The following is a 24,727-nucleotide window of genomic DNA, read 5'->3' as shown; positions in this document are numbered from 1 at the left end:
TCCAGGGTAACGTCATGTTCTCAAACTTTCGCGTTCCATCTAAAACGCTAGCCTCGCATTCTCACGGAGTTTGAGCTTTCTGCGATTCATAGTTTATTTACTCGGACCGAAAAACACGGTTCTCTTTTCTTGGGAACTCCCTGTATATTGTCACCACGGCGCCCTCATAGTCCTTGTGCGTTTGTTATCACCGGCTAAACCAGTCACTCACAGTGAATGCGTGGCGATCTTGCACTTTTTGAGGCGAAAGCTTTATATGTTTCATCGTTCAGTTGACCTTCAAAGTCCTTGAGCGAAAACACGTCGGCGACACGAAAAGTACCAAAACGTTTACGTGACCACTCATCAGGCGAATTAGAGGCAATGAAATTTAGAAAGATGACAAAGGCGAATTAAGAAGAAGCAAAGTGAATTCCTCGGAGTCGTCCTCTAGGCGTCGTTCTCGTCATCGTCCTTGAGGTTGTCCTAGAAGTCGTCCTTGACGTTGTCCTGGACGTCGTTCTTGACGTCGTCCTAGAGGTCGTCCTACACATCGTCCTCTAGGTTGCCGAGCGCGCGCTCGGCAACCTCGGCAGTAGCGAAACGTGGCCGTCCACGCCAGTACACCGCAGACGAACTAAGGGAGCGGAAGTGCGACATTCATGCTTTCGCATTCACAACTCATAAGTGCTTAGGTGTCCTCGGAATTTTTTATTATTTTTTTTTGTCCTGCATTCTCACAGACATGTGTTGTTCATCATATAAAGGAGGCAATGACAGACTTTCAGATGTTTGAGAAGTTAAATATGTCTCAGGGAAGACATAAGTTTTTAAAGCAGCATCAAAATGAGAAATGTGTTTAAGGCTCTCCCAAAATACTTCTAGACGTGCCTATTGATGATAAAGACGCCGGAAAAGGTATGCAGAGCATATTTGAGATGCGTTGGGATGGGTTTCTTACGGTGTATATCTTTAAGGTGATCGGCCCTTTATTTATGTTGTCAAATCTTCAGCCAGTAATGAAATATATATTTCTTGTCATCAATAAATTTTACTATATGCAGTTCACATAACCGCTCGAGCCCGGCACGGGAGGATGATACTCGAAAATGCCAGCTGTTGAGTCTGCGGAAACGTGCTCTTTCGTTCGTTGACTGGCAGTGTGAAACACCGGGTCGCGGTATATGCCAAAAAGAACTGTGTGCTCACATACTTGATCTGAAGGCAAATACACGAAATGTGTAGAAAGAGAGAAAATAAATAGAATTGTTCTAAATAATTGCATACACAACGCCTTACCGCAAAAAGAAATACATAGACATGCCTGCAATGATATTCCTGATCAGCGGCGTAGACTTTCCATTTTCATTTTCCGGGGGGGGGGGGGGGGGGGGGGGGAAGGGGGGGGAAGGGGAAGGGGGGCAGGCAGGCAGGCTGCCGCATATATCATCGCAAGACTGCTGTATATGCTGCATAACTTTGCAATTTAGACTTTCCCTTTTGCTAGTTATGAACATCGCATTTCAACGGAAAACTGAACTGTTTCACGTGGTTTGCAGGTCATTGCGATTTGTTCTTCCTGAGAAAATCAAATCCGATGGTGCAAACTGCACGCTGCAGAAGGTTCGCGCTCACTGCAAGCCATCTAGTCGGGAGGCACATATTATTCTTGCTCGGCGCAGCGTCGTGAGGAACGGCGCACACGTCTGGCACCACAAAAATACGCTTTCTGGCAGCAATGTTTTTGCAAGAAAAAAAAAAAGTAGTTTCGGGAATACGTTTTTTGGTCTCTGCTGAAGATGCGGAGCAGAAGGACCTTTACAACAGAATATATTTTTACAGCACTCTTTCCTTTCTTTTTTTTTTTTATGCTCCTCCAGATACTATTTATTATTCTTGTGGGACTCCCTCCTCCATTTGAGGGTGTTAAATCGACAATTATATTTGTGTCATTTGTTAGCAGTAATCATCCATTTCTTTTATGTTGCACCAAATAATTTTGAAGTTTAAATAAAATGCGGAGGTGGTCAAAGTTTGGGGAAGAACGTGAGAACAACTCCTGCGAGTTTTAGAGGTGCTGCCAACGTTCGGCTGTTCCTCCGAGTATGTGATCTTTCTTTTCAGGTATACCTCCCACACACTTCTAGTTCCATTTATCGTCGGATCAATAAGGCACGTTTAGTCCTTTCAGTGCTCCTATTCTCGGGGACAACTTTCTGAGACAGTCCAGCAACAACGAAAACATGTTTGGGTGGCTCAATGATGTGTACATGTAAAATGAGCCGTGCAACAATTTTTATATTTTCAGTAAATACCGCCAAGAGCTAATCCCTCACGTTGATGATTTGCAAAAACATCCATTAGTTTTCCTCTCCGCTCAATGCAGACGCATAAAAAATAAAGGAAAGAAGCAGCTTTCCCCTTTTTAACTCACTATTAGAACAAGCGGCCGCGCAATCTGACGGTATTTATATACATTCAGTGTTTATCAAAGTCGTGCTCTGGTGTGGGCAAAGAATAAAGCAAGGGCTGAGCTTTAGACATCGTTAGAGTTCGGCTATTCTCGTCTTTGATTGGACCCTAGCAATTACTCGAATGTTTGGCGATGCTGATCGTCATGAACCCGAGCACTCAACTCGTGCTCACGACAATGCGGAGGGCAAGTTCGTCTGCTTCTCGCGCAGGGGGGTAGCGGTGACGTCAGAACGCCGAGCCCTGATTGGCTGATCGCGCCCCCCTATCTGAGCGTCGTCTGCTCCTTTGCAACGTCGTCTGCTCGCAACGTCGTCTGCGTCTTCTTACCTTTCCTGCGACTTTCGGAAGTGCAGAGGCCAGATTCACGAAACGATCTTACGCCAAACATGTGCGTAAGAAAAAACTTAAGAACAAATTCGTATTCACGAAACGAAATTTTCGTAAGTTTTGCGCAGGTTACGACAAAATCCTACGACAGCTCCGAAGCTGTCTTACGCACTTCTTACGATCAAATCAGCATGGCCGACAACGTCGCGGTCGCGACGACCCACGGACGTTTATTTTTTTACGTGCGGTTCTGACGCGTCCCGACTTCAAGCAGCAAGAAAAAAGAAGAAAGTACTTGAAACAGACCACGACGAACAAGAACGCTGGATCCACAAACACCCGGGAAAAGCTCCCACGGCCACGATCCCACCGAACGCGACCAAACGAGTTGGGCAGTTAGGCCTAGCAGGCTCTCCGCGACTCGGCGACCGTCTGCCCACGACCGGCTGGCGTGCTGAGTGGAATATGCCCGCCCGACCCTTGTGAACCCTTCCCGTATAATATTTTGATTGCTGACCTCAATTTTAGATTAAGGGGTCAATTTCTTCCTCTTGTTATCTCCTTGTTTCCCGAGGCAACGGTGACTCTCGCCGATGAAAAAGCGGTGAATCTCCGACAGACGCAGCAAAGGTAAAGCAGCCATCGCTTTGACCGCTTTGACTAGCAGACGTAAAGCAGACGACGTTAACTGCGCCAACCCGCCGACGCCGTTAAAGGGGTACTCCGCCGATTTCTTCATGGTCTCCGATTTGCTTGAAATTTTGCTAAACTCGCCAAACAACATCGCCAAAATAGTATCCCAAATATTAGGTCAAAATAATTTTTTTTCACGACGTTATTGAATTTACAATTTTGGTCCTCACCGTGTTTTTCAAACTGAAAGTCTCTACTGGCAACAATGAAAAAGTGACGTCATTGGAAGTGCAGGGGTTCACTCTTTGGACTGTAGAATTTGTTCCCAACTGATTCGAAGCAGTTTCATGGTGTCAAATGAATGCCTTGGAAGCTGGCTCCAGTCCCCGAGCTCCAGCACGGAACAAATGATTGGCATATTCTATTTTTTAGACTGCTCGCCCGACTGGCAAGCTGAACTTCCACTGACGTCACGGCCCTGAAAAGGGCGGGTATATTTGAATGTCTGTTTCTGCATCATTTTCATTTGCCGATTTCGCAATAACTATTATGAATTTCACGATACTAAATAGCATACCAGAAAGGGTAAAGGCCGGGAAGTCAGAAAATATAGTTAGTTGAGGTAGCTCAAAAATCGGCGGAGTACCCCTTTAAAGAGTGAGGGGTCTCGCCGCACACGAATGGAGGGGAAAAGTATTTGGGAGGGAACTTGCCTCGGTTCTAAGCAAAAAAACCTCGGCGCCCCGGGACACCTCGCCTGGGAGTCCTTTGACTTCCCTCCTTGTTGCGCGTCTGCTAGTTGTTAGACAAAAACAACGTACCGCTCGAGCTATTTCGTTTGCCCTCTCTTAAAGGAGAGGTCGAGTTCGCTCCGAAAGTCGCAGGAAAGGTAAGACAGACGCAGACGACGTTGAGAGCAGACGACGTTGCAAAGGAGCAGACGACGCTGAGATAGGGGGCCGCGATCAGCCAATCAGAGTTCGGCGTTCTGACGTCACCGCTACTTCCTTTCTTATGCGCAGAAGACGAAAATGAGCCCACTTGCGAGGCGTATAGAGTATGTCACGGTGCCACGTGACTCGCGGTGTAAAGTCGTAAGGGCATGGTGACGTCACGGTGTCGACAACGCTAATCTAGCGACGTTCTCAATTTAATAGCGAGTTCGTTTCACGGCACTCGTGCCCACGCGTGCCCACTCGCAGCGTGGAACGGGTTCGTTTCGGCCGGCGCTCCACGAGTGGTTGCACTCTCCGAGTTCGTTTCAGCGCTGATACCCCACGCGTGCATGCACTCGCTGCACCGAGAAAATCGGGAGTGCGCCAAAATGCAATCCCGTCATGCCTCGCTGCGGCGGGGCCGGCGAGGAGCGGGAGCAGACGACGAGGGTTCGTCTGCTACGATGTGTCGCGGAACCGAACGGAAAAAAAAAGTAGATTTTCTGATAGAAATCGCGTCCCGCGGGAAACGAAATCAAACGCGAGCTTGAATTGTGAGCGCCTGCTATTTCACGGAGGAAGCAATTGACAACCCGTGATTTATTTGCAGGTTTTAAATCGCTCTGTTGCCGTACAAACGCTGTAATATACCAGTGTGTAAGGAAATGCTCAGAACAAACGCAACAGCGGCCCCCGAGATGTCGATCACCATCCGTGTCCGGGTGAAAAATTTAACATTTGTCGATAAAACTCCCCCAGCAGAAACCTCTGACTGCCCAATAAGCATTAGAGAAAACTAAAGATGGTGACTTTACCCGAGGATTGGGCAACATCATCACGTTTAACATTTACCTACGCAGCTAACTTGCCCCGTCGTATTTTGTTCGAGAAAGCTCTCGTTCTCGACGCCCTCATCAAGGCTAATATCTAAATTACCTATAATGACGATCCAAATCGAAAGTCCCAGTTTTGCTGGATATTCCAACAGGCTAGTTTTAAGCCGTACCCTTTCAGTGGTTCACGCATAATACCATGCTCAAACCAGGGGGTAAAGGTGGGTGAGGAGGAGTGGCAAATCCCGTGCGCCGACATCCTGGGTCCCGAGTGAACGATCGCGAAAGAGAGCGACAGAACACGAGAGAAAGAAAGCAACGTTGCCATGGTAAACGCGGTAAACGCGGTAAACGCGAAGAGTGTAAACTCTCAGCAATATAAACAGTGATAATTTAACGTTGTAAACTAAATTCTGAGCTATTCTAACGCTTATAAAAAGCAATAAAGTCATTACGCTGCATTAACTTCCCTTCTGTCGAAATCTCGGAAATCTGGTGGTTGCGCAGTTTCGTATTCCTCAACCGCGCCCAGCCGCGCCCCACCAGCGAAGCCGGGTATATGGTTTAGTTTAGCGTTAACGCGAGGCCGTACATCTGCGCGCTATGCAAAAAGAAACCTTCGAAAGGAACGCGAGTATTTTTCCACCGGTAAGTTCGTGGATTGTTGAAGTTCACGAAACTGCTCTGATGATGTAACCGTGTTTGGGACCCAGAGGGTCTGCCTGCATGGTCCGCCGCTTGCGGCAGCCAGAATGTATGGGAAAATGGCGGACCTTTTCCTCTAGATTTAGTATATGATCTCTATGGCTCAAACGGATCAAGCTTCTGCTCGGACAGCATCATCAGTTTTCTTCAGTGTAAACGGTTATAAGGATTGAAAGATCGCAACCAGCTGTTTTGTAGACAGCTGGTTGCGGAAATTTACGCCGTCTGTAACTATCTCTACGGCAGCCGAGCTGCTTGAAGACATCGCAACTATAAACTACAGGTTGCAGTTGCCAATGTTTGTAGATAAACGTTGGTAGCGACTACATTCTCACATTCCCACGCATCTCGGAACAGAAAGGCGCTAGTTTCGGTTTGAAGTCGGTAGCTTTTCTACAACATAGATGGCGGCAGCATCAGTCTTCTGCACTCGGTGCATTTGGCGAGTTCGTTTGAGTACAGTTTTCCGTGCAACACTCTGTGAGTGCGATGCATTCTGGGAGAGAACTCGAACGGTGCCAGTGCGTGTGAAACGAACTCGCTATAAGTTGAAGTCACGCAGTGAATCACGTGACTATGTCACGGGGCCACGTGACATTACTTGACAGCATGTCTTGACACCAAGGAGGTTAGAAGTACTAGGAGGGGGCACGTTGCAATATTGGTGAAGCCTAGTCATAAAAAGTTTAAACGATTTTGTGCCCAGCGTGACCACAGATCTCTCTGGCGATTGGTGCGCGTGACATGTCACGTGCGAGATGGATGGTTGATTGTAGAAGGACTCCTTGCAGGCTTCCGCGCGCTCCGTCCGGTAGGTTTTATCAGATCGAAGTCTAGACTGTGGTGTATTCTAGTACCCCATAGCAAGACGAAGGCTAGCTACGGTCACGTGATGTGGTCACGTTGGCATGGTAAGTGAGGAGAGTAAGGAGGAAAATGAGAAAGAGGCGAGGCGTCAAGGGAGCATGGCTTGTGGAGGCTACGCGGCCGACGTCATGCCCTCTCCTACCCTTCTATTCTCCATGCTTGACACCATTACGTCACGTGACTTATGATTAATCATAGTGTCAATACGAGATCGCCACGAATGTCCATGATTTCTCATACATTGAAATTTGGTAAATGACAATGTGATCACCACATAGAAATAAAGTTATTTCTCAAAACATTCATTTTGCAATAAAAACAAATTTCCGTGAACCGTTTTGAACCGGTTACCGTTATATTTTTTCCGGTTCAGTTCCAAAATGGCAGCGAAGATTTTGGTTCGGTTCAGTTCCGGTTCACTTCCAAGATGGCGGCAAAGATTTCGGTTCGGTTCCGGTTCTACACTCTGGTGCGAAATGTCTCGCGTATTTCGTGGAAGAGAGCTATGGCGCATGCTCAGAACGCGTTTCACAGCCCAGTAGAAAAAGATGGCAGCGCGCAGAAGGCGATTCTTGGAAAGGCCCATAGTGAGCCTGCGATCCGGGACGCGGTTCTCTTCTCCCTCGCAGACTCGAGCAACGGGACGACGCGTCGCGACCACGGACACGCGGCGCACCCGTTCCGAGCCCCACACGGCTACGTGCCGCTGCTGCAGTTCCTCCGTGCAGAGCCTCGTGTCACGCCACACCAGCTGCTCCAGGTAGCCGCGGGCATCTGCGAGGTGCTCTGCGACCTGCACGCCAAGAACTACGCCCTGGGCGGCATCAACATCGACTGCGTCTTCGTGTCCGTCGCGGTGAGTAGACGGCTGTCCAAACGGGACACGTTTCGTGCCGTCCCAGCATTTGCAGTACCAAAAGTGGAGGTATTCCTCCACTTCCGTTGAACGGCGATCGCTTCAGTGGCAAAGTTTGCCCGGAAGTTATGAACTTCGTTGAAAGCATTGGACAAAATATACCTGTGGAATTGTCACCAACTTCACGATCCCATCGACAATCACATTCACGATGTTCGTTTGTGCGACTTCTAAATTTGCTTGCAAAAAAACCAGAAGACATTAACAGCAGACAGGCACCATGCGAGGACGTAGGCAAGAGAAAACAAACAAAACGAGGTGTCTGATGGTGGCGGTTGCCGCAGTGCACAGGCGCGACACAGTTTGTCCTTGATGTTGCAGACTTCGCACTGTGCACTGTTCTGGTTTCTAGGCAGTTCCGGTGAGAGTAGATCGAAGATGCCACATGTCAACTCTTGAGCAGCCTAGCTTGCCCCATCTTGTGCACAGAGTGAAAACACAATTTATTCTTTCTGCTACAACAAGCGCCATACGGGGAAAAAAGTGTGGGAATCTAGCCCAGCCATGGATTGATCAAGATGCGACAAAACATTCCTTCCTAAAATAGAAATGTCTCCAAACCCAGTTTTCTGCAAAAACGGAGTCTTTCACATTTGCAGACTAATTTTTTTTTCCAATTTAAACAGGCCGATGAAGAGAAGCTCCACATCTACTTACCTGACATCAATGCGTACCGCATAGACGCCAACCGCTACGTCAACTACGACACTGCCGTGGACATGGAGGAGTTTGGAGCCTTGGTCAAGAAGATGCTTCGAGTCTACCACGTGGCATCCAGGACCACAGACTCAAACCAGTGAACACTCATTAGTGGGACACAATCTTTTCCAGGTTGCTTTGTACAGAATCACTTTGTTTTAATAAAAAGAAAGCTCGTTTTCTAACACATGTGAATGCTTCTGTAAACAAGGTAAAAAAAATAAAGAAGCGGGTGTGTTGAAGAAAAAAAAACGAGGTCCTTAAAAGTGACAACTGAGCCAAAGCTGACTGGCACAGTCCATAGTTTTGAGATTTAAGTGGTGCAAGCCAAGAAGGCTACCGTTAGTCAACAGACCCGGGACGTTCTTCAGAGTTCCAAATAAATAGCGGAGGGAGAAATGCCAGGATAACAATAACAACGCCAGTATACTTAAATATAATACAACTAACCGTGATAAAAAAAATACAGACAAACTTGAAAAGAAGAAAAGAAAAAAGGCTAGTACAGTGACACCGGTCTGCCACACACATTTCTTTTTAACGTCCATCACTTGCAAAGGAGTCCACTTCAGCCACAGACAGGCAGAAACTGTGCCTAAGAGAAGAAAAATTTTAAAAAACAGTGTGGGAGAAAGCAGCTTGCTGCAAGTCCTAGTGGGTCTGGCACTGCACGCCACCACGTGGATGGAAGTGCTCTTCGTCCTCTTCGTAAGCTTCCCTGTGTTGACGCTGGCGCCTGGCTTCCTGCTCAGGGTCCAAGTCTTGTAACACCACCTGCAAGAAAGCTTGCCGTCAGCACAACCCAAAAAAGTGGAGCACACGCCCACACGTTATGCATACAGACAAATCCCATTATAATGAATTCTGCGAGACCGGCAGAACATTTCATTGTACAAGTCCCTTCGTTGCATGGTTTGTGTGTGAAAAAAAAAAAAATGTACACTCAAAATTAAATTTGCCCATTCTCTCATTTCACTGTCTGGGCAAACAGCTGCTTAAACATTGAAAAAGGTCGCAGCAACCCCCAAAGGACGCTGTCTCAAAGAAAGCTTAGCGCGTACCTTATTGCACAGATTCGAATCTATTAGTTTTACTAGATGGATTTCAAACCCCTATTTCAATGCATTCAGCACCCTCAACGCGTACCAAGGCTCTTCAAAAACATGATCCGATTATTTGCGACTCTGGTGTAGCAGCGAGTCTGAAGTTGACGTTCATTTATTAGGAGTTTACTTTCGGTAATGGCAACCAGTCGAACCAGTTTAGACCATCCACAGATGACTGTCAGTATGTGTCGTTCTGCGCACTAAGGTTGAGTATATTTACTGTTTCCGCGAGCTCCTGTGAAGATGTTGGGTGTGTTCTGAATGCATTATATTTCATGTGCAGGGTGTCGATGTAATGTAGAGACGATTTTATGCCATCAAAAGTAAAACAAGTGGAGTTTCCTTCAAAAAGGCAGCCCAGACCAGACCAGACAGACTACAGAGTAACACAGCACAACAAATGTAACTTCTTTTCTGTAGAACAAGAGGTTTTGCAGTGGGACTTTTCAAACTTGCAAGATTTATTTCTAGAAGAGTAAAGCACAAAATAAATATTTTGTATTTTTTTACTCCTAGTTCCTTGCAATGCACATTAAATTAAAATAAAAACCTGCATTAATTGCACAAATTACGACATTAAATTTATTACTTGTGCTACATAATAAATATGTTTATTTCCATCGTTAAAAATAAAATTTCTTAAGCTATAATTTCATGTTCTTTGGTACATCTATACTACTCACTACAGTCTAAGCTCATAACAGACCTTGATTTTGACCAAGATTTTGGCCTGTTGTAAAAGGAGTATGTTGTATGCAGGTATGAAGTTGAGTCAAAGGTACATAGATGAAAACCAACCGAACTTCACAAATCGGTGTGTTATATCCAAATGTCTGTTGTAACTAGGTCTGTTATAATGAGCTTGGACTAGTTTCGTGTATTGTTCATATGCCATGCAAAGTAGTTCTTACAAGATTTGGTTGTCCGAGGAAGAGGTGAGGATGGCACAATGCTTTTGGCTTTTGAAACATGTACGTCCTGATAAGATAAAAATATCTGATCTGAAACGCACCTAGCATAAAATTCCGCATGGGTGCCCTGCCCCACAAGATCGCCCATCCCCTTTTTCTGGCTAAATATCCGCAACGAAAATTCCAAAATGTCGCCCCCCTTTCCCGTTGAACATCACGCGATGTCCAATGGGAGTCGCATCAATTGCGCAATCTGCGGTACCAGTAAGCGTGTGACAAGCGAGTTTGCCCCCCTCCAGAACAACTTGAGGCTGCTTCACACACTTTCGTTTTACTATGATTGACTGAGACAAGACCTGTTCTTAAACCTCTTCCGACGGCCGACTACCAATTGCGCAGCAATGCAGCCTGCCACAAGCCATCACAAGAGGCTTAAAAACAGGTTTTCAGCCTCTTTGGTCATAGGCAATCGCAACATACACCAGCTTCTTTCTAGAAAAAAATGTCTAGTTTTTGGTGAAATGGCCAATATAAGGTACACGAAAACAAAATGCTGAACCGAAATATGACTCTCCCACCCTCCACAGGGAGGGAGACGCAACCCACCTCCTCGGCGTTGTCCGGGATCATGCACTCCTGCCGGGGCGGGAGTAGGCTCTCGAGCTTGCCGATCACGGCCGGGTCGATGCGGGCAGGGAACTGAACCAGGAACTGGACAATGAGCTTGCCCTTCTCAAACGGGTTACGGTACTGAGGCATGCCCTCGTTCAGTATGCACTTGACGGCACCGTTCTTGATCACCTCGCCTGCAAGGGGCAGAGCAAGGTGCTCAGTGCACGACGCGAGGCAGCAGGGAACGCTTTGGACACTCGGAAAAGCTCAACCTTAATGCCACAAGATTGTGCGATCCTAAACAATTGCAGTACATGGCCCATATCAAGTGTTAAACTTTCATGGCAATGACATCTGAAGCCGAGATGTTGGTTAGTGTTCAACCTTCCAACAGAAGAGCCAGAGCAAGTGAAACAGCAAAAGCACAAAGAATTACCGAAAGAACCCGCATATAATATGAGGAGTTTTTTCAAATTTGGCCATGTAAAATTTGTGGCTCATATTATATGCGGGGTCCCAACAATTTTCAGCTTCGATGAGTCGCCATCCGACGCTGTTTGACGTAGTTTCGGTTTCAAAGCAATATGGCGCCCAAAACAGCTATCATCATCCTTAAAATCACAATGTCCGAGGTGCCACCATCCGTCCACAGTCAGACTTGGCAATAGCGTCGGCGTAAAAACAATAATCGGTCGCCTTCAAAAGAAAGTTCTTTTGGTTGCGGAAGACACCAGCAAGAAGCTGCTGGACGACTATTCGCTGTAAATGAGGGCAGCATCCCCGGATGGAGACGACAAAAGCAAGCTCAGTTCGCGCGCAACGGAACGAGAGGAAGCTTTAGGAGCCCGAAGAATGGAGTGTTCGCCGACGTCAAGGCAAGTCTCGGCGACTTTATAAAAGAGCAACGTGAACGGCACCTCGCCGTAAACATCGAACTGCTGCACAAGAACTTTGGCGAGCTGACATTGGGTTACTCGCTTTATGCACCGTGCCAAGTTTTCACTGTGCCGCGCCAAGTTTTCACTGCGCCGCGCCAAGTTTTCACTGCGCCGGCGCACGCTCGTCGCTCGATCTTTCGAGAGGTGCGGAATTTCAAATGCACTCGACGGCACTGAAGACTACTGCCTTTGGAAGGAGGCGTCAGACAAGGAGTCTGATGAAAGTCATGACAGTAGTTGAGGTTCAATTATGACGCAACTAAACTTTTTTCTTAAGACTTCCTGGGTCATACTTTATGTGGAATATTTTCATTGTCCTTATATTAGTTTCGTATTATACGCAGATATAATTTTTTTTTTTCGCTTTCCTTAAACTATGTTTTGTATTATACGCGGGTTCATATTATACACGGGTTCCTATTATACACGGATTATTATGGAATTCAAGAACAGGGGTGAGACAGCTGAAACACGTTTTGGAGCAATTTTTAGAGCAGAAAAATCTGGATTTTGGAGCAGCTTAAGAGCACAAAATTCTCGTTTTGGAGCAGCAGTTTATGTGTTTTGGAGCAACTTCGGAGCAGAGAAGTCTACAATTTGGAGCAGATTAGAAAAAAAGACACCATCAACTTGGTGCCTTTTCAATACAATGAAGTGTGTGCAATGGGTTGTATTAAGATTTCTGGTGCATCGCTGCAAATAAAGTTTGTTCTTTAAACGAAAATCAAATCAAGCAGTTATTGCTCCAATTTAAAAGCAATGCGTGAATCATATCGGGAAAAGGAAGTTCTTTATTAAATTTAATATCCGACTGTTTCATGTGCTTGGGATTATTAGAAAATGAATCTGCTATGTTTAGAAAGACAGTTACTGACAAACAAATTATTTTGAGAGAAAGCAATTTAAGTGAAAAAAAAAGTGATTTAAATCATAAAAATCTGATTTAAATCAGAGAAATCAGATTTTCCTTTTTAATCGTTTTTTTCCACCCTGGTTTCGGTAAGTCATCAGCGTCGGTACGCACCAAGATAAAACATAAAAGAAAAAAAAAAAGAAAATGGAAAAAGCAAACGAGAGTCCAATGCACATAGATGAGGTCAAGAAACACAGGCTTGCTGCAAAGTTAGGTGGGCACCAGGTACCTCGAGCTTATACGAACTGGTGCTAAAGCGCAATTTTTAGTGCAAAACTTTTTAAAGCAGTGATTCGAGAGCATCAACATGGAAGCACGGTTTACTACAGCCAAACGTTGATCGGACGCTCGTAGAAAGCACGTCCAGATAAAAAAAAAAGCTCCCCACAAAAGCGAGTCGCAAGTTAAATAGTGAATTGGTAGAAAAACTATAAGCACCACATGCACGCTAAATTTGTGTTTATGACAGATTCATTTGATCGTTCACGCACTGGAAGCACGTGTGTGATAACCGGAAGTACTCACGGCGACGTTCATTTTGAAGAGAAAATTACGGACACGAATGAACGATTACACCATGAAGGTGCTCTACAGCACTTTTAAGAAAAGGTTTCCTCTCCAAACGAAAGATATACTTAGGTTTGCTCATCTCGATAGCCTGTGCGTTGTACCTCCTGCGGCCACACAGCGAGACCGCGTGACAGCGCACCGGTAGCATGCAGTCACAAATGACAGCGGAAAATCGGGAAAAGACCACGTATCATAGGTATAGAAGGGTACTACAGCTGAAATCTTCGAATCCGGCGGTTGCTTGGGCCAAGCAGATTGCTTTAGCAGAGAGTTTCAGAGTGTTGCTTAAACCACCAATTTCACAAGACGTTCATGACCAGTTTACGTTAGTTCTGTATGCATGGCAAGCAAATTGAGCCTTCCCTCCTGCGGAAATCTGCTTCCGAACTTGCCGTACTCAGGAGACGAGGAGGGGAGAGTGCGAGAAGAAACAGAGGAAACGGTGCAAAAGTGTACAGATATGCTAAAGACACTCAAAACAAGATTGCATGCCTGTTTTAAGATCAGTTATAGTCCGTTGCAACTTAAGAGGGTAGGGCGAGGGAAAGGAAGGCCGGGGAGGAGGAATCAGACAAAATGCAAGAGAGAAGGTTTCCCCCTCTCCTCTCCAGCATTCCATCTGCTTCTTCCTCCACAGCCTTCGTTTCCCTTGCCCTACCTCCTTGGGCGCTAACTTACTATAGTCAAACTACCACAGAACCAGGAAAGAGAAGGCCATGCAAGGCCCTCTCACTGACCAGGCAGGTTGGTGATGACCAGCGTCCTGTTGTCCAGGGTGGAGATGGTTTTCTGGAAGCCACACAGGGCCTCCGAGAGGGATAGTTCCATGCGCATGATGAGGTCGTGGCGGCTGCGCTTGAACACCTCGTGTTCCCGCTCGTCTAAAACCACAATGATGTCCCCGGGCTCGATCCCGGGCTCCTGGTCGCCTTCCCCGCTGAATGTGATCTTCTGGCCATCCTCCATGCCTGCACACCGGTCAGGAAGAAACGCCCTCCAATGCAACACAAGTCGGCAACAATCACATAAACCGAGATTAAGTGCTCGTTCATTTCGCACCCCCTATTTCAGATGGCACTTTTTTTGGCACTCCTGTCGAAAAAGAAACCAAAAATAATGACTGGCATCGCTTTACTGGCACGAAATATGATCCCAGCCGAAATATTACATCAAGGTGAAACCGCACACTCCACTAAAATCTATGCTAAAGATGCGACCAGCTGCTCTTTAGCGGACAGCAAGCTGGTTAGCTCTTAGTCAAGGAACACTGGCGCAGCACCATTGCGACGCTTATGATCAGCGTTGCCATCCCTCCACCAGACAGTTTTGCTTTTGCCGCAGACGTCCAAAACGAAACTGTGATGAGCAGTGATATTTATAAAACTACACACAATATGTAAAAAAAATGGTACCTTGGAATTCAGGGATACTGGTTTAGCTGAAAACAGTCTTAATCCCAAATTCATGAATATTGACCAGAGTTGCCCCTTCAGCTGACCACTCTGCAATAAACCTTTCTCAAAAGTGCATCAAGCAACATTGGCGGTCGCCACTTCTTGAACACGAAGCGCGTGACTGGACCCGAGTCTTTGCCGAACGCCAAGGCAGCGCTTGTTACGAGCCGAGCCCACGCAGAATGCTGACGGACCCCTGGGCCCGTTTGCTCGAAGCACTAACCGCGGCTAAAGTTAGCCGCAGTACCTAGGAGAGGGATTTTGAAAGCACGTGACTGGGGGCTCGGTAGGGATGCGGGGAAACATGGCGGTGCACCGGTGAGTAAGCGCCGCTCGCTTTGGAACTTATATGTCGTTGTAGCTGCGATGTCGGGCGCGTTAGTCAGCAACGAATGGTGCAGGAGGCTTTCGATTTGACCTAAAAACTTAAATCGCAAAGCATGAGCAATGACGTCGCCGCATTTTTTAGATAGTCTTTCAATTCTGGTCATTCCTAAGCCTAAATGAACGCGATAATTGTCATCGTGGCAATGTCTTTGGAAAGCGGATTGTCTTGACTCAATCGGCCGGGTATTGATAGCACACAAAAGCATTACCCAAGCATCGAGAACGCTGGAATTCTGCGGTCCGCGCGCGCTGGCCTTCCACTTATACCAGATTCGAAGTAAATAATCATAATCAGGAACGCGCGTGCAAGGCAAACTTCGTTTTAGACTTTTTTTTCTTTATAACAATTACTACTGCAGACTCCAGCATGTGCAAGGCGATCCACTTTCCAAAGACGCTGCCATGCCGACAATAATGGCGTTCATTTCAGCTTAGGGATGGCCAGAATCAAAAGACTATAAAAAAAATGCGGCGAGGTCATTGCTCATGCTTTGCGATTTAAGTTTTTAAGGCAAAGCGAAAGCCTCTTGCACCATTCGTTGCTGACTAACGCGCCCGATATTGCGGCTACAACGACATATTAGTTTTAAAGCGAGCGGCGCTCACTTGCCGGGGCACCGCCATGTTTCCCCGCATCCCTACCGAGCCCAGTCACGTGATTTCAAAATCCCTCTCCTAGGTACTGCGGCTAACTTTAGCCACAGTTAACGCTTCAAGCAAACGGGCCCTGGTGTCCAACACATACTCGAGAGTATGTGTCCAAACAATGGTGGACTCAAATACTTAGCACAGTAGCTAATAGATGGCACGCAATTTTGAAAAGGGTCTATTATAAACAAATAAATTCCCATAGTGGCAAATGTAAAGGGACACGCTAGCTTAATATTTAATAACGTGCTTAGATGGGCCAGTTGGTACATTGCAAAGGGTATAAAGGGTATAAAGCCCAGTGGTGCATTGCAAAGGGTATAATATTTATCTCGTCATGACAGTGGCCAAACATCCCGCTCATCAAAATATGGACATTATCGTGCTGGTCATGCAAAGGGAAGCGCTCTCCCCCTCCAATGCTGGCCCCTGGAGAGGGCAGTTAGAATTAAGTGTCTTTCCCCCTGCCAGCCTGCTTCACCCGATCTTCCTCAGTGTGGTGGTTCCTATTGCAACTCGCCTTATAATAAATGTAATATAAAATTGAAGGAAAGATAAAGAGTATCGCATTCCTGTCACACCTCAACATGCCCTGCACAAGGTGGTAGGTGCAAGCGCAAAACGTAGCACACGGATGATAAATTTCCAATTTAGTCCACAGGTCACAGAATGGTGCCGGAGCATGCAAACAATTCATCTAGCACCTGTGGGTTAAGACTAAAACCGGAACAAAAAAAGCAGCTCCCCCGCAGTTCCACGAACCAATGGAGATAGGTCGGGAATGCTTGGCTCGCGCCGGTCGGTTTCCAGGGGTCTTCTTACCAATAAAAACACTGCACCAGAACGAATGACAAAGGGGTTGCGCAACCTCTCGCCAACGGCACCGAACAAGACTTTCGACACACAGCCCTACGCCGACCCTCGAGTCAGCTCAGCTCTGACTACAGCTACGGCGCCGGAACGAGTCTTCAACTGCCGTGTTTAGCGTCCCATCCTGCCCGTCCCCAAATAGTGACAAATGTTGCCGAAGCCAGCATGCCACGTCGTCCGACGTTGCGATCCCGGCACTTGGTGCCTGAAGTCCCGGCAAGAAGCGCAAGCGAACACCTGGCCATCGGAGACGCATTTTGGACAACATACTAGCGCCACAAAGAAACAAGGGAAAGGCACCTTTGTCGATGTGCACCTCGAGGATCTTGCGTTCGCGCACCACCTTCTTGGCATTGCAGGTCTTGCACCGGTCCTTGGGGTTGATGCGTTCCCCCTCGCCCATGCACTCCTGGCAGGTGGTCTGGATGTGCTGCACCATGCCCGGCACCAGCTGCTGGATGCGCACGCTCATGCCGCTGCCCCGGCAGCTCGGACAGCGCTCCACCGCCCCCTTGCGCCCGCCCCGCCCTGTCGTCCAAAGGGGAGAGAGGGGTCAATGGCACCGAAACACCCGGCCAAAAGGGAGACGCTGGAGCCACCAAAATAGGCTACACTTCGAAGTAACGACAATTCGGCCAGCTCTGTGCTTATAATCATCATTGGCAATTATCCCGAGCTTAATCTTAAGCGACAGGACATGCTTTTTTTTGTCCGAAAAACGTTCAAAGAGTTTGCAACGAAAAATCAATATCACCCAAGCTTCCAGACATTGCATCTCGAGATCGGGAAGCCCAATTTCTGAATCGTAATGATTGCCCATTGCACCCGCTTAGCACCAAGCATTAAAATGGTGGCATCCACAAGAAAATCGTCGGAACAGATTGACAATACTCTTAAGCGTAATTTGTTTAAAGGCTCTAGGACACGCCGTCCTCGCGTCAATCAGGGAAGGAGGTTCGGTCGAGACAGGAGGCAATACCACTTGTGCAGTCTGCGGGCGAGACATTGTTTACCGTGCCACCTCATTTCAGCTCGGTACCTATCCTAAACAGTACGAGAGAGCAATAAATTGCTGCACCAACTGTAGATGTTTAGTTCCACAAAGTCAACTGTTGCCTGAACTCCTCACCATAATGTGTCAGTGGCAGTCTAAGGTCTCTTCATTGCTTCTCTTTCAGCAGTACCTTTATCCTGCCCTTAACTGATGTTATCCTAACTCCAGAAACATGCAAAAAATAAAGAAAAAGAATACATGTTGTAAGTAAATGGTGCTGTCAAAATATCTAACACTTAAGAACGTATCCGAGATACTAACACCTAGACAGATTTTGACGACGGGCGACATGCAACGCGAGATCCCGAAGCACATCTGAAAGCCGCCTCAAAGATACGCCCACCTCAATGCCGCCCGTAAGTCTGCACGTGCCGCTTAGCCAGCAGACTCCACCCACCTTCACACTTCTCGCATATTGTAGACTTCTGCACGGAGAGCTTCCGTGTTGCACCGTTGTACAGCTCCTCCAGGGAGACGCCCAGCTGGTGGATGGTGTTCTTGCCCCGGTTGTCACGCCTGCGGCCGCCCATGCCGCTCCCGAAGAACATGTCGAAGAGGTCCATCGGTGCCGAGAAGCCCCCACCGCCCGAGCTGCCCTCCTTGATGGCCTGCTCTCCCCCTTGATCATAGATGCGCCGCTTGTCCGGGTTCGACAGCACCTCATAGGCCTGGGAGATCTGCTTGAACTGCACAGCAGACGTACGGGAAAGGAGTCAGTACAGCACCGGCCGCAGCAAACTATTGTCCGCCAGGGTGTCTACCAAACTGCTTCCATCAAATTCACAGGTTCATCCAGATTTTTTTTCAAATGCTTCACTTTAATTCCCCGACCATCTTAAAAGAAGAAAATGCAGAGATTGGGTAACTGTTGTTCAGGTTGTTCCAGTCTCTACCGGTGAATTGGGTGGGCCTCCCGCTTTACTGCATGTCATCCACTTTGGACATTTTTTCTGACTTAATCTTTTGACTATTTTCGGTACAATTCCCTAACTGTTTCAGGGGTCTTGCAGTTCCGCGCCAATTCTAGGTTCTCCAGGTTGGTAGACACCCTGGACAGCAGAAAGGGACAAATGCAGAAGGATCTTAACACCAAGAGCATTAATGACCCACAACATGCAGGGCACGTTCAGTCTGCCATATATATAAAAGATCCAGTTGCCGAGGCGGTTTTTGAGGCGATGCTAAGCGTATGTCATTGGCCAGAGGCACCGTTTTCAGAGAGACGAGAAAACAAAGGTCCATTTACTTTTCCACCCCAAGCAATGCGGGCCCAGCCTCAGTGTATCCCACACAGCCGCCTGAAACTGGGTCGTCGAATGAACGTTTCATAACGTTGGAGATTGTATGCATAGCAACATGTTTTCAGACAAGATTTCACCATTTTGAAGGTGCAAACAAATGTAAATCTCTGGCTTCACTGCACACTGAAGTGCAATGCAAATGATGAGATTGACGAAAAAGGCAAGTGTGAAGGTTTAATAAAAGTAACCGATGTTCAACTACACCCAACTCGGACGTTTTCTCTGTTTCACTGCTTTGAGTTTATCTGATTTTGAATAAGAGGCACGAAACTCTGCCTCATTCAGAAGTCTGTTTCTTAGATTCAAGCTTCTTTACAAGAGTCACGGCAAGTTTTCTTATGAAGTCAGTCCTGTTGGCCTTAGTTCTTTCCACCTTTATTTTCTACAATTTTTCTTTCCATTGGCTGCTTGCTTTATGCACCATCTACAGAATTTTCAGCATTGGCGAACCCACTGGCAAATGACACAGCATCGTAGACTACCCATTCGGCTACTAGATTTTTCCTCGACGTTTCCAACAAAGCATTCCTAGCTAATGGACTAAGGAAGTTTGTCTTGATGCACACGTTTCGAGAGGAGGGCAATTAAGATCGAACCTCTGGGCTCCCCCAAGACCCAGTTTCTGAGCAGGGATTTGCGTTGGCATGCTGGCAAAGTCATCTGCAAAGTGTGTCGCACCAGACACTAGTCTTTTGCAGTCACTTAGGCATCCACTCTCCAGCATTGCATCTGCTTCACCCTCCCTGGCCTTGCTTTCCCTCGCTCAACCTTCCTGAGCTGTAACTTACAATAGGAAAGCTCAGTTTCCCCTGACAAATTCCCAAACTTTTCCAGACTTGTTAAATTCCCTGGCAATTCCCAGTTTTCTGATTCATAGACACCATGAGAACCTACAAGCCAAGCTATAACAAAACCAACAGCTGTAAATTTTCTAACCTATTCTCATTTTTGCATAATTTACAAGTTGAACAATTAAATGTGAAAAACATTGTAACACATAGCAAGATTTCTTTATTTTCCTGTAAAATGCAGGTTTTGGCTACACTGATCTATCATAATGAGCCACAAGCCAATTCTTCAAATAAAAATTTTAAAAAATTCTGGTGAATTGCTAGGCATTTGTGTGGCATATGAAACGTTCCAGCATTACAAACGTTTATATCTTTATATCATTGTTTAGCAGCGCAGCTAGCCTGTTGAGCAAGACACCTGCAATGACTGTGCTCTTCATCAGATAATTTAATGTGGCAGAGTACACTTGATATGATAAGCCTGGCGATCTTCCAGAAATTTCTCACTGCTCCGCCACCCTGCCTCCTCTCCTTATTCCACCCCTGGCCACATGACCTTCCAGTTAACCAATTAGCGTCGATCACCTCACTCCTCTCCCACCCGTTAAACAATCAGTGCCAAGCCTTGGGGCCATGCTTTTATCCAGGCTTCAATTTTGGGCTTCATGAAATGCTGAACACCTAGTCAAAGAATGTTCTACATTAAAAAAAATGTTTTGACCATTCTTTGGAAATCACCTCTCCCCATGGTAAGGAAGGAATTGGCATACGCTACAAGACACAATTTCACGAACATGTTCTTGTGTTGTTTCGTATCTCACACCAAATGGTATCAAACAAACATCACACTTCATCTCCTTCCTACGTCGGAAAACACAGCTGTCCCTCTCCGGTGCCTCCACTGTGCTTCGGTACTGAAGACGCTTGCCAACATTAAAATGGCGCCACTCAGTGTTGTTAGACCACCAAGCAATTTCTGATAAGGCCTGTTACGAACGACACCTGCAAGGTGAGGAAACGATCGAGCAGCATTTTGAGAGGCACTATTACATGTCGTGGCACAGACACCCAAATAAAAAACTAAAGGTTCTGTCTCCCTGCTACAATATGTGCCAGGGTTACCGCTAGTCTCCAAGACTGGAAGCAAACCAGCCAGGTTCAAAGACCTTAATTAACTTTTTTAATAAACATGTTTTATTATGGGTCAATTCAACTATGCACATCTCGGTACATCGGGATGTTGCTAACATTGCCGCACCTAAACAGGTTTTCTCCATGCCCGCTCCTTTGTTACCTTGGGCAATAAAATATCCCCTTACGCAATTGCACCAGGTAGACAATATGAACCACAGCAAATGGCCACTATGCAAGAACAAACAATAGTCTTATAATCCTCTTAAAGGGATTGTCGGGTCAAATTTTGTATTTGAGAAAACAATTGAATATCATTGTTATTGCCTCGAGACGCATCCTACGTGCAATATCTGAATTTTATATGCCCTTCTGCGTGAGCAATTGAATTTATACTGTTTTAATCACATTCTAGCGTAAACGCTGCTTTCATTGGCAACATTGAAGCTCCAACATCACAAAACACAAAGGGGACATTTCTGTCTCGTTGTTTACCTGCGAGTGAACACCTCAGCGTGTTTCGTTTTTGTTGTTGTGCTCAACTTGTATCGTGGTTCGGCGAGATTTTTGTTGCGGGGTTGGGTGTCACAACCACCGGGCAGCACATGCGAGCCAAGACATGACGTTCTAAACCTTTCCGCGAGACGTGCAGTGACGAGGAAAGTGTATCGTCTCCGTGTGTAGAGTCTGGGTTCCCGTCAAGATCGAGATCCCACTTATGCAGCATCATTCCACAGAATAGAGCTGCGAGCTGAGCTCTTAGCGGACAGAAGGCTCATAAGCTGAGGTGTGATACTGTGCCAACCATGTTAAAGGGATGCTGAACCGAAATCTGGATTCCCCAAAACACGCGGCAAAAGCGTGCAACGGGATGCTATGAACACCAAAACATCACTCATACAGCGATATCTCAAACGGATGACCGTATTTTTCTAAAAAAGAGGCGCATTTGGCAGGAATGTTGACGTCATGTTTCTCCGAGGAGGAGAGGGAACGGCCTCGCGTTTTCTCCGCCTTGCGGCTTTGAGGGAGCGAAGCGAAGAGAGGAGGAAACTCGGTATCTTGACGTCACGCGCCTCGTCGGCCTAGTTCAATGTCGACTTCATTTTCCAAAAATACGGCCGTCCATTTGAGGTATCAAGTTACTAGTAGTCAATGATAATGTAGTGATTGCGCAGGCGAGCTGGTGGATGTTAACCATTTTGTTCTTAGCCCGAGACTGAGGCAGGAAAAGAGGAAAGTTTCAAAGTAGAAGAAAAATGAACAGTCGAGGACACGTCTCTATTAGATAGAGAGAGATAGAGACGTGCCCTCGACTGTTCATTTTTCTTCTACTTTGAAACTTTCCTCTTTTCCTGCCTCAGTCTCGGGCTAAGAACAAAATGGTTACTAGTAGTGTTGTAGGGATTGTAGCGCCTCGCCTACATTTCTATAGTCAGTTACAGGTTAAGAAGGTAGCGGCAAATGCCCCTCAAAGGGAATCAGATATCCCTCCTCCGCATCCAATAGCGTCCCACCGTTTCCGTGACGTCGCGGCCAACGCGCGAGGAAGGGCTTGCCTTTCTGTACATATTTGCTTTATCTTTCGACTTTTACTTAGCATTGTGGAAGGCACGAGAGGGAGATTAGAGTTCCCCCCCAGCGACGGAGACAAATACGACTTTCGGGGATTAGCTTCCCCCCCGATGGATACAAAGGCTGCTTTCAGGGGCTCGGTTCCCTCTCCGATGAATACAAAGGTCGCTTTCTTAAAAAGTGGGATCGGAGACAAGTTGGAATCCATTGAAGCGGAACAAGGAGTGTTTCCAGTGAACTCTTCTTTCGACTGCGGAGATTTGAAACGGGCGCATCACGCTTGTGGGTGGAGCTTCTCCTACCTTCTTGACTTGTAACCGACTATAGCATTTTTTTTTTTAAATCCAAATTTCGGTCCACCATCCCTTAAACTACGTCCATCCACCCCTCACCCAAATCGGATCAATCAATTTGCTTATGCAGCGAAACCGAAACCAACAGCTAGGCCACCTGGAAATGATATCAGAAGTTGTATTTAGCACGCGTGCAGCCCCATCCTGTTTGACCCGCTTGTGAAAATGGAGCGTGACTACTATTCACCAAGCTCGTCCAAGTCAAGTGACGACATGCATTTGAACGATTCGCCGTTGGCCTTCGACCAGTGGACATCGCCTCTGAGGGAACGACCCGCAGCCTCATCACCGATCCAGCGGATCCGCCGACATGTATACCCAGATGCCGCTTTGTGTACCTATGTGCCGCTCCGGACAAAATCTGCATCCTTGCTTTGCAAGCGCTCCGAGTTCGATCGCTGGCCGTCTAATTGTGTTTGCGCAAAACGGCATACGTTTGCTCGAAGCTTATGGCTGTTTTTGAGTAATACCCTGCTAAAAGGCGCAATTTTCGTTGCATACGCTCGGGAACTGCATTAAAAAGGACGTATTTCAGTAAGGCACAGCTTAGGAGACTGTATAATTCGAAACAAAATACAAGACATCCATCGACCAACACTTGTTATCCCGACCATCCGACAAACCTTTGTGTTTTATGACGTCACGCAGCACCTACGGATGTCAGCCATTGACATTGGCGAAATTCAGATGCAGTTTCGTACCTACACTCATGAAAGGTTTAATCAATAACGGGAGATCATATATCAAAATAAAAATGACGTTTGTCTACATGAAGGCTCCCTGGACGTAAACGAGCGCAAAAGCGTAGGTACTTCCGGCTTCGACCGGACAATCCCTTTAACAGCGTAAAAATATTTCGGGCGTCGTGTGACCAGACTTTTTAAGGTTGGTCACTTCTTTAAATCTGGACATGACGGCGTACACCTTCCTTTTCTTTTTTGGTGGTTTGCGATCACGCCGAACGCAGAGATCGGCGACCAAAACAACTGTTACTCACCTTCTCCCCTTCGGCAGGATTCTTGTCCGGGTGGTATTTGAGTGCCAGCTTTCGGTACGCCTTCTTCAACTCATCTTGTGTGCAATTTGGTTTCACTCCGAGCACGTCGTAGTACAGGGTCTCTTTCACCATTGTGGAACGACCTGTAGGAACCAACAAAAGCGTGCTCTCCAATCGAGAAATTCCTGAAACCAACGGGTTCGAATCGCTTAATCCTAGCACTTATCGAATAAAGCGACGAAGAACCAAACGTGGGTTTCCTCGGGAAGCGTGAAACGCCGGCAGGGGGTACAAGCTACCAAAATTTTGTGGTATATGTAATATCTCGTTGCTCACGACTACTCTTTCACCTGTCGTCAAATTCTATACCTGTAAACTCGTTCGAAGTTCTGTAATTTCACCACTTTGGACCCAATTACGAGTGACCACCAAAGAGGCCGAATCAAATCCTTGTGCCGTTCAGGTGTTTCAGAACGAAATATAGACACCGTTCGCCAGCACTCACGTGAGCACTTACCGGGATTACTTGTGTGACGATATCTTCAAAAAAATGTAAGCGTGAGGACTTTACAGCGACGATATTGTGGACAAGGCGCCAACCACTGTCCTGCGATGAATGACGAACGCGTGCACCGAGTAGAACCAGTCTAGAAAGTTCCAGACAAGCCTTGTCTTATGGGAAGAAACGGCGCATGCGCACAAGCGTTCCTCGAAATATTGTTTCTTTTCTACTATTGCTTTTTATTT

The 24,727-nt window shown here is 46.7% G+C and overlaps 2 protein-coding genes across 2 annotated transcripts in view; one reads left to right on the top strand and one right to left on the bottom strand.

The window, feature by feature from the left end:
- Positions 1-8,854, top strand: part of LOC8039712 (G-protein coupled receptor GRL101) — a 14,421-nt gene extending 5,567 nt beyond the window's left edge. The window contains 2 exon segments of the mRNA XM_042292034.1: positions 7,384-7,610; positions 8,297-8,854. Of these exon segments, the coding sequence (XP_042147968.1) occupies positions 7,384-7,610; positions 8,297-8,470 (401 nt within the window). The 3' untranslated portion in view covers positions 8,471-8,854.
- Positions 8,494-24,710, bottom strand: LOC8039711 (dnaJ homolog subfamily A member 1). Its single transcript, XM_029978646.3, has 7 exons — positions 24,498-24,710; positions 23,981-24,123; positions 18,230-18,518; positions 17,079-17,306; positions 14,157-14,387; positions 10,993-11,192; positions 8,494-9,143 (listed from the first exon to the last, which is right to left on the bottom strand). The coding sequence occupies exons 2-7, from the start codon at positions 24,110-24,112 to the stop codon at positions 9,021-9,023; spliced, it is 1,203 nt and encodes a 400-aa protein (XP_029834506.1). The 5' UTR covers positions 24,113-24,123; positions 24,498-24,710; the 3' UTR covers positions 8,494-9,020.
- Between the last annotated feature and the right edge of the window lie 17 nt (positions 24,711-24,727).

Source organism: Ixodes scapularis, unplaced genomic scaffold (genome assembly GCF_016920785.2).
Source record: "Ixodes scapularis isolate PalLabHiFi unplaced genomic scaffold, ASM1692078v2 PGA_scaffold0__279_contigs__length_252992795, whole genome shotgun sequence".
Classification (NCBI taxonomy): Eukaryota; Metazoa; Arthropoda; class Arachnida; order Ixodida; family Ixodidae; genus Ixodes; species Ixodes scapularis.
This window is presented reverse-complemented; position numbering and strand designations above follow the sequence as displayed.